The sequence below is a fragment of the Brienomyrus brachyistius genome, chromosome 9 (genome assembly GCF_023856365.1).
Source record: "Brienomyrus brachyistius isolate T26 chromosome 9, BBRACH_0.4, whole genome shotgun sequence".
Classification (NCBI taxonomy): Eukaryota; Metazoa; Chordata; class Actinopteri; order Osteoglossiformes; family Mormyridae; genus Brienomyrus; species Brienomyrus brachyistius.
Window position 1 is genome coordinate 19,129,483 of NC_064541.1, and position 16,580 is coordinate 19,146,062.

At 42.5% G+C, this 16,580-nt stretch overlaps 2 protein-coding genes across 10 annotated transcripts; one reads left to right on the forward strand and one right to left on the reverse strand.

The window, feature by feature from the left end:
* Positions 1-9: 9 nt before the first annotated feature.
* On the reverse strand, positions 10-6,336 carry rab5ab (RAB5A, member RAS oncogene family, b). Of its 7 annotated transcripts, none has more exons than XM_049026788.1 (6): positions 6,274-6,336; positions 2,918-3,219; positions 2,609-2,760; positions 1,665-1,787; positions 1,444-1,537; positions 10-1,346 (listed from the first exon to the last, which is right to left on the reverse strand). In XM_049026788.1, the coding sequence occupies exons 2-6, from the start codon at positions 3,081-3,083 to the stop codon at positions 1,228-1,230; spliced, it is 654 nt and encodes a 217-aa protein (XP_048882745.1). In that variant the 5' UTR covers positions 3,084-3,219; positions 6,274-6,336; the 3' UTR covers positions 10-1,227. The 7 variants fall into 7 exon arrangements, with proteins under 7 accessions (XP_048882745.1, XP_048882749.1, XP_048882746.1 ...); XM_049026792.1 differs by having other exon boundaries at positions 2,918-3,143; positions 6,274-6,322; XM_049026789.1 differs by lacking the exon at positions 6,274-6,336 and adding an exon at positions 5,269-5,286 and having other exon boundaries at positions 2,918-3,143.
* efhb (EF-hand domain family, member B) lies at positions 6,111-14,754 on the forward strand. Of its 3 annotated transcripts, none has more exons than XM_049026780.1 (13): positions 6,111-6,429; positions 6,587-6,646; positions 6,811-6,957; positions 7,793-7,973; positions 8,327-8,437; positions 8,974-9,088; positions 9,761-9,844; positions 9,947-10,014; positions 12,043-12,197; positions 12,489-12,696; positions 12,961-13,155; positions 13,955-14,136; positions 14,422-14,754. In XM_049026780.1, exons 1-13 carry the CDS (start codon positions 6,361-6,363, stop codon positions 14,566-14,568), a joined length of 1,722 nt encoding a protein of 573 aa, XP_048882737.1. In that variant the 5' UTR covers positions 6,111-6,360; the 3' UTR covers positions 14,569-14,754. The 3 variants fall into 3 exon arrangements, with proteins under 3 accessions (XP_048882737.1, XP_048882738.1, XP_048882740.1); XM_049026781.1 differs by having other exon boundaries at positions 6,814-6,957; XM_049026783.1 differs by having other exon boundaries at positions 6,383-6,429; positions 6,752-6,957.
* Positions 14,755-16,580: the final 1,826 nt, after the last annotated feature.

Below are 16,580 nucleotides of genomic sequence, written 5' to 3' on the forward strand. Positions count from 1 at the left end.
TGAATGCACTTGTTTATGAACCAATTTATTCATAAGTTAATGAATAAACATTAGAGAGGATAACTGACAATGACATCATTAATTACATGAGCTCAGCTGCAAAAGAATGTCGGAAAGTCCAGTCAAGCTACTTGTGATAAATCCGATATAACAGATTTCAATTGTATATGGTCTCCTACATGGGCTGTTATAGTTTAATGACATGTTCCAACATATTAATATAAAAGGTAGGGCATTAAGAAAATGCAAAATCATCTCTGAACACTACTTACATTTATAAACACCATCATTTAATATAATTTAAACGTAAGAAAATCCAAACCCACTGTAGCTCTGCTTCTGCTCATGTTGGCTTGATTAATCTAAGCCCCAAGAAAACCTTAACCTCCCACGCCTTACATTGTACACTACACCACAACATCCTGTTCACAGCATATTTATATTACGCAATATGGAAATTGTAGAATATCTACGCTTTCTATGAACAAAGCATAAAACCAAGACTTCTGTATGATACTCAGAACCTGTGGACTGGGTTTTTAGATAATTGTCTGAGATTTTTCTTAAGCACAAAATGTAACATAAACAGACATTGCGCTTAGGAAATTCCAGATCTACGACATGTCTTTAAAACTTTAAAATGGAATGCTGTGCTGAATTAGAGAACATGCGCCCAACAGTCACATCTGCTAGCTGACCCCCGCAGTTACACTTGACAGTTAACTAAAACATTCTGCTGCAAATGAACCAACCGAGTAGAGAAATGCTGTGGGTTCAGGTATAAACTGCATCGATACTGTATGCTGCTGCACAATGCTGCCTGAGGACTTGGCATGCACAGATGGGGCAAACGCTAAAAAGCTGTCACTAACACCATTAACATCCGGGGAAATGGGGTACAGGGAACTTAACCTCATTAGGAGAGTGGAATTGAAGTCCACCTCTCCTCCTCCACCAGTCAGCCATCCTTTGCCTTTTCTGTCGTCATCTTTACAATTGTTAGTTTAATAGCATATTTCTGAACTGTCAAAAAAAAATGTTTCGGCCTTGTAGTGATACGTGCGTTCATAATCTCTGAGATCGTGTAAAAAAAAGTTTAAAAGTATTAGAAATGCAGCTACACAGTCTTTTACTATTCCAGAGAGCTGGTTTGGGATGAAGTGGTTCCAGTCCGAGTGTTACTCAGTTAGAAAGTGAGGTAAGCTTGGAGGAGTAGAAGAAATCGGGTTAGTTACTACTACAGCAGGAGCTCTTGCTGGGCTGGGCTGTCTCAGTTAGGTCCACACCCCGGGTTCTGCCAGCGCCCGGCCCAGAAGCTTGGGCTTCATTCTTGGGCAACCTCTTTGCTGGACATGGGGGGAGGGGAGGGGGGACAGTTGGATGACATTCTCACAGACATTTTGTTTTTTGTTGACTGGATGAGAAAGACGGCAGTAAACATACCAATTTCCATGAAGATGTCATTCACATTCACTGAGGTTTTTGCAGACGTCTCCATGAACAGTAAACTGTTTTCATCTGCATATGACTGCGCTTCCTAAAAAAATGAATTATTGTTATCTTTGCAGAATCCTTTTAAATACAAAAAAGCACCGTAATATGGATTACGATAAGAATCACTTTTAGAAGGGGTCAGGTTCAGAAATGACAGAACTGAACGCGACCTGAAAGTCCACAGCCCTCTTGTTTGCGAGGTCAGCCTTGTTCCCAGCCAAAGCCATAACAATACTGGGACTTGCTTGTCTTTGAAGTTCTTTCACCCAGTTTTTTGCACGTGCAAATGATTCCTGATTATCCCAAAAAAAGCAGAAGAGTTAGTTAATACTGAGCTTTGTAAAAGATGCCAAAAATGCTTTTCCCCCCCATTGATAAGCCATTAAAACTGTTGAATGCTACTTAATGGCTTTACACATATTAACAGAACAAAACAGGTTTACAGGGACATCTATACTAGCAAAATGCATATATATTCATCCAGCATCCTTGTTTTTCAGACTTTATGTTAATCATTTCAAGGAAAATTAGGTAATGTATTTTTTTTTAATAAATTCATTTAAAAAGAAAATGCACAGAGTACATAATTATCCTTTGGCTGCAACAGGGTATCAACTAATATTCATTTTTAGTATTAAGCACTGAGCAAAAAAATAAAGAAAATGACACTGTGAAGTTCACTATGCCAGTATTTATAATACATTTTCCATCCAGCCTTGAACAAAATACAATTCATCCATCCGGGTACTTGCCAAAGTAAAAGCTACAACAGAGTTGGAACGTTAAATAAAATAAATTATGACTGTGCAAGCGAGCAAAGTATTCACTAGGTTTAATTTAAATAAAATTTAATTACAAGAGAAACAGAAAGATGAATGACCTAAGAAATGTAGCTGCCACTCTTCTTCATAAATGCCCTAAATACAAAATCGCTCTACACTGCATCTGCCATTGACGTTCACAAGAGGTAATGTGAGTTTCACCACATTTTGAGGTAAACGTCCACAGGTTCACTCAGATGGAACTGAGGATGGATCTATTTGTATATTACACCAGCAATACCTGTGTCCCACTGCTCATCTCTTACTTCACGTACGACATTATTGCGACTCACTTTGTTTGTGATGTCATACACCACAATGGCGGCCTGCGCACCTCTGTAGTACATGGGTGCTAAACTGTGGTAACGTTCCTGTCCAGCTGTGTCCCAGATCTCAAACTTCACCGTTGTATCATCCAAACAAACTGTCTGGGTCAGGAAGGCCGCTAAGTCAAACACAAAAATAACAGAGCTTTCTCTGGTTCTGCTCTATAAAAAATAAATCGCTAAATCACTTAAAAAAATATCAAGCTATACAAAGGAAGCTTCACGCCATAGTTACACTGTATAAATGACTGTACTGTCTAAAATTGCTTGACTTACCTCCTATTGTGCTCTCCTGGAACTCATGGAACTGTCCCTTAACAAAACGGAGCACAAGGCTTGATTTCCCCACTGCAGATTCCCCTAGAAGCACTAACTTAAACTGGCAGATCTTGTTCCCGGTGTTTGCTCCATTCGGCCGTGTAGCTCCTCCGCGATTTGCCATAATCTCAATCCAGTTTCTGCTCAGGACTAATGGGCGGTTCTCAACTGGTTGCTCTTAGAACTTCAAAAGAACAGGGAGGACACAGCCAATAAGATCTCTCACGTAACTGCAGAGTGCTTTTCACGTTGTTCCAATCCTGGGGAAGGACCAAGTTTAGGTAATTTACAAAGCATTCAAAATTCTGCTGCTCATTCACACCCACTTGATTTGGATGATATATATCCTTTTCAGGGATTTCTGATCTTTCATGTCCAACATTAGCCCAAAGTCACACACAGGCCCAGGAAGCAGTCCCAGGTGTTGTCATACTATGGGCCAGCAATCACTACCAAATTAAGGAAATGAACTTGGTCAAGCATCTCAAAGCACACCCCTATTACTTTTCGCTCAATATCCTGTGGCAGTCCTTCTGGAGCCTTGAAACTCACTGGATACACCCAACACTCACTTTCTACTTAAAAGGTTAGCAGCCATTTCTATAGACAAGGAGAGATGAGAGGAAAATAATAAACTTTCTATAATGGTCAGCTTAATAATTATGTACAATCAAAGAGTGAAGGCTAATGGAGATTATAGGGATTCCACAGCAGTGTTCGATTTGAGGAACACATCATGACTTTTGGGCAAAAACTCAGAATGACAACAGATTGTGCCATCGAGGAATTAATTTTTTCTATGACCATAACATAGTTCCCGCAGTCACTTTTGGTATGCTGCCAGCAAACCACGACTAAATAACAAAAATGACGCTACGTTAATGGTACCAGAGTGGATCCAGGAATTTCACAAAATGGTGCAGTGAAACATTTGAATAATTCACAGGGTGTCTAAATATTCTTCAAAATTTAACTTGAAACTTGAAAGGGGGGGGGGCATGGTACTATTTTTTTCATTACAGATAAATACCAGATTTTCTAAATAATAATTTAAAACAATGTTGCGGGATTCTTGTTCTGCGAGTGACACTCATTTTCCCAAAATTTGTCTAAAAATGTCTCTCTTAAACAGAACTTAAAATAATGCTTTGACAACAAGAGCGCCACAAAGCAAATCGTATTCTATATCTTTTCAGTAGGAAGCTGATGGCATTTGAATTCAACAAAAATCATTAAGGGATAGTTTTAATAATGAAACACACACACGCAAGCCTCGTTAAGTTACTGATACATTCAAGCATGATCTGTCTATCGCGATAAAACAGGAACTGGTCTATTGCGATTACTGACTTTAAATTACGGCACCAAATATAACGATGACATACATACCAAACGTGAAAGTAATAAGTCAGAGTAGTCATACTATGTTAACAAGGTAATGGCAACGAAATGCTGCGGTTTAACAAAGTTTCAAAGTCAAGGCATAGTCACAGGTAACGCCAGTGGCGACTTAAATGTCGCAGATGGGCGTCGCTTTGTTTCCCCGCACATTTTACGGGAATTACAGCGTTTTCTCTGCCACCCGACATCAATACAAAGACACCAGCGAAGCTCGTCTCACTGCTCTATGTGACGTTTACTCATGCCAAGTTTTATTTCCCCAAAAACACAAAAAAACGAGCCACTTATGTTTTAACAAAAGTGTAAATGCATCGCAGACTAAGAAAGTACGGCTAAAGTACAAATAATTCGGAAGACAATCAAGAAATACACTGCCCACCTAAACACACTGCGCAAAGCCATCTAAGTTTCTTCCGTGAGATATTAAATTAATCCGCAGTTTCGTAAATTTTGGTCTCACATGCAAAAAAAACTGTTAATATAAGTCAAAGTAAGTGACACCTAGAAATATAAACAAACCCACCCAGCCGCCTCTAAACGGACTTAGGGCGTAGATAATGACACGCCGAGTCATAGACGGAGACACCCGGGTAATGAAACGCTAATTACAAAATACCGTCAAATATCCGCCGGCTATTTTCATTTCCTGGCCGAGTTTGGCCTACAGTTACTGCCTGGCAGGAGCCCCCCACCTCCGCCCCCCGGAACCGCTAGCCGCCCGCTAGCCCACTTACCTGAAGGCCGCGCCAAGTGCAGCGCTCTCCGCTTTTCCGTACCGACGGCCGTTTAGGGGAATATTAGTCACCAAGTTTTATTCGCGGCTACTTCTATAAAACTGAAATTTCTGCCCCACACAGCACCCCCTCTGTCCCTCCTAACTTCCCCTCAGAGCGAAAACACTCACGTACGTAAGGATTTCCGCCCCTCGTGCCACGTCAGACACCCATTCTGCTCACCCGGCGCGGCCGATTCTGACCCCAGATCGGTGTCTGCACTGCCGCCCGGTGTTAATACAGCGTCCCTCAGTATCTGTCAGCACGGTGAAATTTGCCTTTAGATTGGCTTCTCCACAACTGTGTAATGTAAAGACCATGCATGTCCGTATTAGAGGGCGAGATGAATTCCGACCCCAGATCGGTTTCTGCTCCGTCGCACACTGTACCTCCGTAAACGGCGAGTTCCCCTCGGTGTCTGAGACCGGCTTGCGTTCCCTCATTCTATTCAGATTATATCGATAAGAAAGTCATCGTTTCAGGTTCTTAGAGTCCATCACGCGTGATGATTATTCCACGTATGTAGGCCAATATTTCAGAGCGTCAGTCACACAAAGTTAAATTAGTTTCAAAAAGGATTACATATTATTTAGTTGTCACTAAAATAAAACAGGAATTTTAGGGATAAATCTACCTCCTACCAAAGAAAAAAAGTAAAACATTTTATCTAATTGTCTTGAAAGATGGTTTGTGACTCCCCTGTACTGGCCTAGCATTTCGTCATTATGTCTTTGAAACAAAGATAAAATCCTATCCAGAACTGCAACCGTAAAATGAAGTGACACCCTTTAGATCTTACTAAGGCATGCTAGGATAAAACAATGCACCTGAAATTTAAATTAGGTCCTGAGCCTGGCAACGTGCTGAGCAGGTTTACATATCAATTCAGAAACACAAGTATTCATATCTTTATGAGTATAACTTTCATTTTGCTGAGGACAGTAGTACCAAACGGCATACTATTATACTAATTTCAGTTTCATAAACACGCGCTTAATATTTCTACAAGTTAGTTTTCATCTGCTGTTGCGTCGCTGTCATAGGAAGTGCAAGGCTGTGTAGATGCCGCATCTGGGTAACTGTTGCTAAGTTACAAGTCATAAACATTCCGTGAGATAGATGGCATGACAGACTGCTTACCTGATCGGCGGATATGGACAACTTCTTCTGTGCAGAAGGAAGTTAATATAGTGTCTTGTTCCGACTTTATTTTGTCTTACAAGAAATATGACTCAGACTGAGCAAAACACGACACATGTTTCCTCATGCCAAAACTGGTTTCCAAATATACATGCGGTAATTATTTCAATGTAGCAATCTATTATTTATTATTTAAAGATAAAAAATTGTGTAATGTTAGATGGCTCATTTTTATTAAAAATATTTTGTTCTCATGTTCATGACTTTCCGCCTTACTAATCGTAAATAATCGTTTTTTTCCTTACACTTGCAGGCAGGTAAACACCTACCCACGGATGACGAGGTAAAAACTTGTCTGCAGATGACACCCAGGGTAAGTTTTATGAGCTGTACACAGTACTCGTATTTGTTACATTAATGAAAACAATCATTAATGCTTTAATCGAGGGGCTGTTAAATCTTTTAATAATACTATAAGCTAAACCGTCTTCTATCACTTTACATTTTAGATTATTTAACGATGTCTGTACAATTTAGCAGCCCGCCACTCCACCAGTGATCAAGAAGTTCCTGAACACCAGGCGTCCAGAGGTTGGGGCAACCCGAGTGTTTTATGGGAAGGCTGGTGACCCCGACATCGCCAGCGCACTGCGCCATGGCGTGATGACCAAGGCCTCTGTAAACGTGAGTCCTCATAGAAGGGAGGAAAGATGGACAAGACGTAACATCAGCTCAATAGCCTGGAGTGTGAGAGGGCAAATTTAGTGTAGATACTCAGACTTTCGGGACGATAAGCATTCCAGAGTTGACCGTGGTATTACAACGCAGATTTCTGGGTTTGCTGTCCACCTTCCTCTTCTTAAACAAGAGGCATTCCTGTAAGATACTTATCCTTTGACAATTTACAGTTTGCAGCCCCATGTTACATGGCTGAACTAAAATGGTTTCACGTGTTCCTTGTCATATGTCACATGTTAGAAATCTATTATGCCTCTCTTGTTTTATATTTGTAAGAAATAAATCAGATATGTGGTTTGTATCATATGGAGCATAATGTGAGGATCACAAATTGTAAAGGTGTACTTCACATTTAGAATTGATATAATAAATGTTGTTTTATTGATTGATACTTTATTGGTCCCTGTGCGGAAATTCTCTTTGTGGCCCCCCCTACTTGCTCTCTGTGGGGGAGAGCAGGCTGGCTGTAAGGGCAGCTAGCCATAGCGACACCTGGGGAGCTGGGGGTTAAGGGTCTTGCTCAAGCACACCCACAGATGTGCCAAGGCTCCAAACGGCAACCTTCTGATCACGGGCACAGAATCTGAGCCCACTGTGTCGCACGCTGCCCCCTAGTGTTATGTATTAATTGCCGGAAGACAATCGGGAATACACGAGATAAGAAAAATGTTGATCATATTTAGCTAAGATGTTTTAAGTCTACACTTTCGATAATAATCCCACCAAGGAATTGAAATATTAATAAACATCATGTTCAACAGCTTTGTTTTGTTTCCATCAGGGAGGGTTAGTAATTAACCCGAAACCAAACACCGTCTATCAGCACAGACTCCAACAGCTACAGGAAGCTGGCTATTTCAGCAACAGCAGTGCCCCCCTTGGGAGATCACATGATCAGCGCTCCAGACTGCCACCGGGACTGGACCCTAGTACAACTGCATTTGGCGTGAAGTCCACTCAGTGTAAGTAAAAAAACAAATCTTTGATACTATGTCATTCTTTTCATCTGACGTTTAACATACGTAGCAATTTGTTACAGCGTAAAATATTCTTCGTTTCTGTACATGAAGGTCTCACTAACTTAAAAATACTTGTTATACATATTTATTTCTGTCCCCCAGAAGGTCTATTAAGCCAAATGCAAGTGAATTTTAAATACACATATTTAGAAATCAGTGCAAATTCTTTAATTTTGGGACCATATTGTTTTCATATTTAGTTGAATACCTAGAATTCTGCCTTGTAGGTTAGTTCAGACCAACTGTTGCATACATTGACGGCTGAATGTAATTGTCACTGTTTCTCACATGTGCAGCTGTGAAAGCCGGTGTCATTATTAACCCCTTGAAGACTCCAGAGCAGGTAAAAAAAGAGAGTGAGGAAGGTCACCAGTTGTACGTCAGGTCTCACCATGCATACAGTGTGGGTAAGTAAAGACGTAAAGACTCTGCCCACCCACCCTCCTGTTCACAAGGCCCTTCCCTCATGAATTACTCACTTATTATTGTTATTATTGTTATTCATTTCATGTATAAAATATGTTATGGTGAAAAATGTACACAAATTTGTAATCTTTGGGGTAATTTTATGAATTATGAATTTTACATATGGAAATATTTGCATAAAAAATAAATGATTCCTCACTTGGCACTAAGAATTAGTAGTGAAATGATCATGCGAATGCTAGATTTTCTCAAATTTCCCAAATGTACTGATGAACAGAGGTGGAGATTACAGGGCCGGAGAGTACAAATCCAGGCCGCGATTTTGTTTCAACCAGCCAGTTGAGTCCTCTGTGACTCTGTGACTGTGACTCTTTATGCTCAACTGGTTGGTTGAAACAAAACCTTGGTCTGAATTTGTACTCTCTGGACCTGAACTTTCCACCTCTGTCGATCATTAATAATTTCTGCCCCGTTAACAAGTTGGCTTTTTAGTGTCAATAAGATCTCTCTTGGCCAGGTGAACGTATCAGCAGGAATTATAACTGCAGCCACGTTAGGGGGGACTGCCGGTTTGGACTCTCCACCCCCCACTACAATGATGGACGGAGAGTCGCCAAGAGTCTCCACTGGCTGTAAGAGTCAATTTCAGTTTTGATTAAGATCAGTAACTGCAGCACCGGCTTAAGAAAATATGGAAGGAATTAAGGGAAACATGCAAAGTTAAATTAATCTGCCATTTCAGATGTACCAGAGAGGCTTATGGTGTCTTCCAAAGTTATTGCATCTATGTGATGTATTTTGTTTAGCATGAAGAGCAAACAGGATTTTGGCCATCCATCCATCCACCCATCCATCCATCCATCCATCCACCCATCCATCCACCCATCCATCCACCCATCCATCCATCCATCCACCCATCCACCCATCCATCCATCCATCCATCCACCCATCCATCCATCCATCCATCCATCCATCCACCCATCCATCCACCCATCCATCCATCCATCCATCCACCCATCCATCCATCCATCCATCCACCCATCTTCTGTACCTACAATTCAGGAAGCATATGGAGAGCAAGGAAAAGGGGCATTTATGGCCTTAATGGTCCAGCCTCAATGGTCATATGACTATAATTATTCCTCATTTGTAGGATTTAGGATTTGCTGTATATAATACCTGCATGAATTCCACTTTGTTAAATCTCCTTGCTTTTGTTAAACCCTTTGATCAAATGAACATTAACAGCAATGACTGCAAACAGATGGAATCCACTTTGTATACTGTTACAACTGTCCCCAAAGGCAGAATGAGGGGAAGTTAGTTTCAATGCGATACGATGACTTCAGGAGGAGGACTCAGCCACAGACCGGGAAGGTGCATGACCCGTAAGTCAGACCCTGGCAGGCAGGAATATGAATGCAGGAAGCATAGCTTTCAGTATTGCTATGTGTAACTCATTTTATGAAGCAATATTGTGTTTGTTATAGAATTGCAGAAACACTGAATGTTCCAGAAAATCACACATTTGGGATTCTGTCCTCTTGTGATAAATTCGGTAAGTTTTTATTTTCTTGACTTCCTTCAAATTACTAGATTGTGACAATGAAGAATGAAATGAAATGTACACGCACACACGCACACACACACACACACACACACACACACACTCACATGTATATATATATTTAGAGAGAGAGAGAGAGAGCAACTGCACACATTGAATATTTCATACTGAATATTTTTATAGATTTTCTCTCAGTAGGGGGAGCCCTAGACTGAAATACTGATTTATTTGGAGATACAGTACAGTACAGTACAGTAATTAATATGTATCATAAACATGAGCAGTATCCTTACAGTAAAAACAAAGCATTAGATAACAGATTTTATTTAAATGAATTGCAATTCATAATTCTTTATATCTGGGAAATATGTTCGCTATAGGGGGCGGCATGGTGGTGCAGTGGTTAGCACTGGGGGCGGCATGGTGGTGCAGTGGTTAGCACTGTCGCCTCACACCTCTGGGACCCGGGTTCGAGTCTCCGCCTGGGTCACATGTGTGTGGAGTTTGCATGTTCTCCCCATGTCGTTGTGGGGTTTCCTCCGGGTACTCTGGTTTCCCCCCACGATCCAAAAACATGCTGTGGCTAATCGGAGTTGCTAAATTGCCCATAGGTGTGCATGTGTGAGTGAATGGTGTGTGAATGTGCCCTGCGATGGGCTGGCCCCCCATCCTGGGTTGTTCCCTACCTCGTGCCCATTGCTTCCAGGATAGGCTCCGGACCCCCCGCGACCCAGTAGGAACAGCGGGGTGGAAAATGGATGGATGGATGTTTGCTATAGTATAATTTAATTGTTTTTCATTTTATTCATCTTTTATCCTGATAATACATTTTTAAATAAGTTTTCTAAGAATTAAGCTGTAATCCTCCTTTTTGTCCTGGGTATGATGTTAAACTGCATCCGCAAGTGGTCCTCCAAACTTTAGGGTTTACTAAAACCCTAAACTTTAATGCCCAACACGCTGCATCAGTGCATGCTGCCCAACACGCTGCATCAGTGCATGCTGCCCAACACGCTGCATCAGTGCATGCTGCTCAACACGCTGCATCAGTGCATGCAGTAGTTGTAAACAGCATACAATTTACACAAAACATGACTTAGTTGCACACAAGCAAGCAAACCTATGCCAGGTAGCGAGAGTCCTGAGTATCCTCCGTACTCACATGTGACTTACTTCTGTGAAAACAAAGGCAAAGTGATTCTTCATTCCCTTGAAGAATAACCAATTAGGAAAAGATACATCGAAACGAAGAGAGCTAATCAGGAAAGGCTAAATCGGAAGAAAATTTTTACTAAACAAAAACGTATTAATGCAGATGGGCCGTTAGGTAGAGTCATCAGCAGTGTTTCTGTGTGTGGGGAGAATGGCGGCCTTGTCGAGAGATTCACCTACCTTCAGCGGCGGCATCCATGTCGTATGAAGTCAGCAGACGGATTGAGCGAGCACGGGGGGGCCACGAGGTCGCTGGAAAGGGGTGTGTGGCTCCCGATTGGCTTTAGCCAAGAGGACGAAGGTTCAAGCCTTTAGAGTCCCGCTGCTCCCAGTCTGGCTGTATGGCTGTGAGACATGGACACTATCCAGTGGGCTGAGATGAAGACTGGACTCCATCGGTACTGTGTCTCTTCGGAGATTCTTTGGGTACCGCTGGTTTGACTTTGTGTTGAATGAGCAGTTGCTAGATGAGTCCCAAATGAGGCACATTACCTGCATTGTGAGGGAGCGTCAGTTACGGCACTACGGCCATGTGGCGCGTTTCCCTGAGGGGGATCCGGCTCACAGGATCCTCACTGCTGGGGGCTCGAGAGGCTGGACCAGGCCGAGGGGACCCCCACGCAACACCTGGCTGCTGCACATGGGTAACCGTTTCCAGAGGGTGGGACTGGACTGTATAATATAGACCTTAAAAAGGTCTGCATATAGTAGATCTAAATTAATGTAAAATGCTTTTAATTTAGATGCATAAAAAGAGTTTGTAGATGCACAGCATTTAATTGTGGAATTAAAATATTTAATTTGAAGGTGTTGGTGACATCCTATACCAAGGGCTCCCTGAGGGGGGTCTGCGAGGGACGAACGAACGTCGATCCCTTGTCATTGCTGCCCGTCAACATCTGAAGAGGGACAGATTCCACAACTTTACCCCTTTGCTGCAGGCATTTAGGCACTTTGACAAGGTATCCATAACGGGCCACAGTTATACACCTCAACTTAAGATAATAAAATTCATAATATTGGGAAAACTTTTCATCACATGTGGCAGTGCAAAGGCTTCATACTCTGATGGGGTGCCTTCCGGTCATGGCCAGCAGTGCATGCTATGTATTAATTATTTATAGTAGTAAACTGCCAGTCTATGAAGATAGCAGATGTTACACACTTGGCAACTGAAATATATATGAATATGATTTGATAAAAAAAATAAAATGAAATAAATGGGTTATAGAGATTTTTTTGTTGGTCCACAGAATGGCGAGGGGTTCATCAATAAAGAAGAGCTGCAGGATGCCTGTCACATGTTTAACCTTGACCTCAGCACCCCCGTCCTTGATGCTGTGATGGAGATCTGTGGCAGAAATGAAGATGGACAGATAGACTTCCTGGGATTTTTTGATCTTCTCAACTGGAGGGATAACTTGACGATCAAAGAATGGGAAGAGCAGATTCTCACTGGAGGTTAATTGCTCAGTTTTTATCAATCTTGTTTATTTATATTGGACTCGCACATCATTCATTTTTATGAGCTAGCTTTATATTTAACAAACTACAGTTCCCAAGGTGCTATGATTGTATATACTGGGGTCAAGAGTCTCCCTTTTCAGGATTACAAAGCCACAATCTTTCAAGATAGTGTGCATAACCTCTAACACTGGGGCATAGTGTAACGTGCTCTTGTTCCTTCCCTTATTTTATTACACCCACACGGAACTGCCCATGCAGATTCTCACATCAACCGACTCCAGAGAGCCAAGACAGCAGCGGCATCGGAGACCCGGACCAGGCATGGGCACTTGGAGCAAACCCACGTGGACGGTACCCTGAGGACACCTAGAGCCCGGCCCAGAACCGTGCCCAGCCGCAGCATCGCCTCCTCCTCAATGATGCACGCTGTTGTGGGCGGTCCCACCTGTGATAGTGAGTGGGGGGAATAAAAAACGCAGAAATACATAGATGACTGCTTTAAAATAAGATCCGCAAAAGTCCTGTGGTTTTTTAATCAGTTGTTAAACTGCAAGCCCTTTGCTATATACGGGATTCCTTTCAGACATGTACCTGTGTGTCAGTGTCTCCCAATCCAGTCCTCGGGGACCCAGAGATGCTCTGTGTTTTTGCTCCCTTCCAGCTCCCTGCCAGGCAGTCCACATTTTTGCTCCCTTCCAGCTCCCTGCCAGACAGTCCACATTTTTGCTCTCTTCCAGCTCCCTGCCAGACAGTCCATATTTTTGCTCCCTTCCAGCTCCTTGCCAGGCATTCCACATTTTTGCTCCCTTCCAGCTCCCTGCCAGACAGTCCACATTTTTGCTCTCTTCCAGCTCCCTGCCAGACAGTCCACATTTTTGCTCCCTCCTAGCTCCTTGCCAGACAGTCCCTGCCAGCTCCTAGAGCAAAAACTTGGACTGCCTGTAGGCCCCCGAGGCCTCGACTGGGAAACACTGATGTATATGATCAGTTACTTGAGTAAGGAGATTTTTTTACATTTATTTTCAATTATCTGCTATTTCCCACTACTTTTTTTTAATTGGACATGTATGTATGAAGTACGTTTCCTGCAGCTATTTTCCTTGGTATTACCATCCATCAGGTTCAGCATCCAATTAACACATCAGCTGGTACTCAAGACATTTTGAAAATAAGGCTTAACTACACTTTGCAACCGTTTCTTTTTCAGATTCCCACCTAGGATTTCATTGTTGTACTTTTTACCGTCTCTCAGACGCCCGTACATATGGAGTCCCTACTGTCCACACCGACTTGGCTGCCCAGCCGGTGAAACGTCTCGGTGACAGGACAAACTACGGAGATGCGTCAGCGGCACACGGCCTGCTTCACCCCACAATCTACTCCCAGAAAGGCGTCCCTGAGGAGGTCCTGTTTACCCCCCGGACCAAAGAAGAGGTTCTTTTCCCTTGTTCATACATACAGTATATTCATACTTTAAATTGATAGAATATAATATAATAGAATAGAATAGAATGCCTTTGTTGTCAATGCACACAAAAGGTTCTCGAAAATGCAACGACCAAATCCCTGAGTGATACTTTCAGTAGAAAAAGGCTAAGAGAAATATGTACGTCCTTAAATAGAGGTGAGCTCAGGTATCTAGTGTGCTGTGCTGTTTGGAGTTCAACCCTAAACCGCTGTGGGAGATGTTCATGCCTCTGCTTCTTCTTCGTGCTTCAGATCTCACAGATATTCAGGAATTTGGGTGTTGACATCAGTGAAGCAGTGTTTGAAGAGGCATGGAAGCTGGCCTCAGTGACACACCCCAGGGGCAAAGTTTGTGTGGAGGTCTTCAGAAATGTGCTAAAGGAAATGCAGGCGTATTAAATATATGTACAGTAGATTGTATATTAAATGTTGTATGGATTTAAAAAATTATAAAAGTCTGACATTTAGGATATTAATTCCAGCTCATTTTCATTGGTTTATTTATTATTGTAGTGCCCACAAACACAGGGATGACATAGAACTCCACAAACACAGGGATGACACAGAACTCCACAAACACAGGGATGACATAGAACTCCACAAACACAGGGATGACACAGAACTCCACAAACACAGGGATGACATAGAACTCCACAAACACAGGGATGACATAGAACTCCACAAACACAGGGAAGACGCAGGACTCCACAAACACAGGGATGACATAGAACTCCACAAACACAGGGATGACACAGAACTCCACAAACACAGGGAAGACAGAGATGACATAGCACTCCACAAACACAGGGATGACATAGAACTCCACAAACACAGGGATGACATAGCACTCCACAAACACAGGGATGACATAGAACTCCACAAACACAGGGATGACATAGAACTCCACAAACACAGGGAAGACAGAGATGACATAGCACTCCACAAACACAGGGATGACATAGAACTCCACAAACACAGGGATGACATAGAACTCCACAAACACAGGGATGACACAGAACTCCACAAACACAGGGAAGACAGAGATGACATAGCACTCCACAAACACAGGGATGACATAGAACTCCACAAACACAGGGATGACATAGAACTCCACAAACACAGGGAAGACGCAGGACTCCACAAACACAGGGATGACATAGAACTCCACAAACACAGGGATGACACAGAACTCCACAAACACAGGGAAGACAGAGATGACATAGCACTCCACAAACACAGGGATGACATAGAACTCCACAAACACAGGGATGACATAGCACTCCACAAACACAGGGATGACATAGAACTCCACAAACACAGGGATGACATAGAACTCCACAAACACAGGGATGACATAGAACGCCACAAACACAGGGATGACATAGAACTCCACAAACACAGGGAAGACATAGAACTCCAAAAACACAAGGAAGATGCAGAACTCCACAAACACAGGGATGACATAGAACTCCACAAACACAGGGATGACATAGAACGCCACAAACACAGGGATGACATAGAACTCCACAAACACAGGGATGACATAGAACTCCACAAACACAGGGATGACATAGAACTCCACAAACACAGGGATGACATAGAACTCCACAAACACAGGGATGACATAGAACTCCACAAACACAGGGAAGACACAGAACTCCACAAACACAGGGATGACACAGAACTCCGCAAACACAGGGATGACATAGAACTCCGCAAACACAGGGAAGACACAGAACTCCACAAACACAGGGAAGACACAGAACTCCACAAACACAGGGATGACACAGAACTCCACAAACACAGGGATGACATAGAACTCCACAAACACAGGGACGACATAGAACTCCACAAACACAGGGATGACATAGAACTCCACAAACACAGGGAAGACACAGAACTCCACAAACACAGGGATGACACAGAACTCCGCAAACACAGGGAAGACATAGAACTCCACAAACACAGGGAAGACGCAGAACTCCACAAACACAGGGAAGACGCAGAACTCCACAAACACAGGGATGACATAGAACTCCACAAACACAGGGAAGACGCAGAACTCCACAAACACAGGGAAGACATAGAACTCCACAAACACAGGGAAGACGCAGAACTCCACAAACACAGGGAAGACATGGAACTTCTGCAGCACAAATAGCCAGGACCAGGAGTCAGACTTGCAGTTCTTGAACACTTAAGACCACCATGCTAACTGTTGAGCCACACACACAGACAAAGAAATTATAGTAATAAAATCCATTTGTTTTCATTTCTAAAGAAGCAAAGTAGAAAGTGTAATCAATGATAAAGGAAACAGGTACACAAGAAATGGAAAAATCCATCATTTGATTTACAGAAGAGATTATATGAGCTGAAAATGACCTGTGGTAGTTATATTTGCAAGTCAT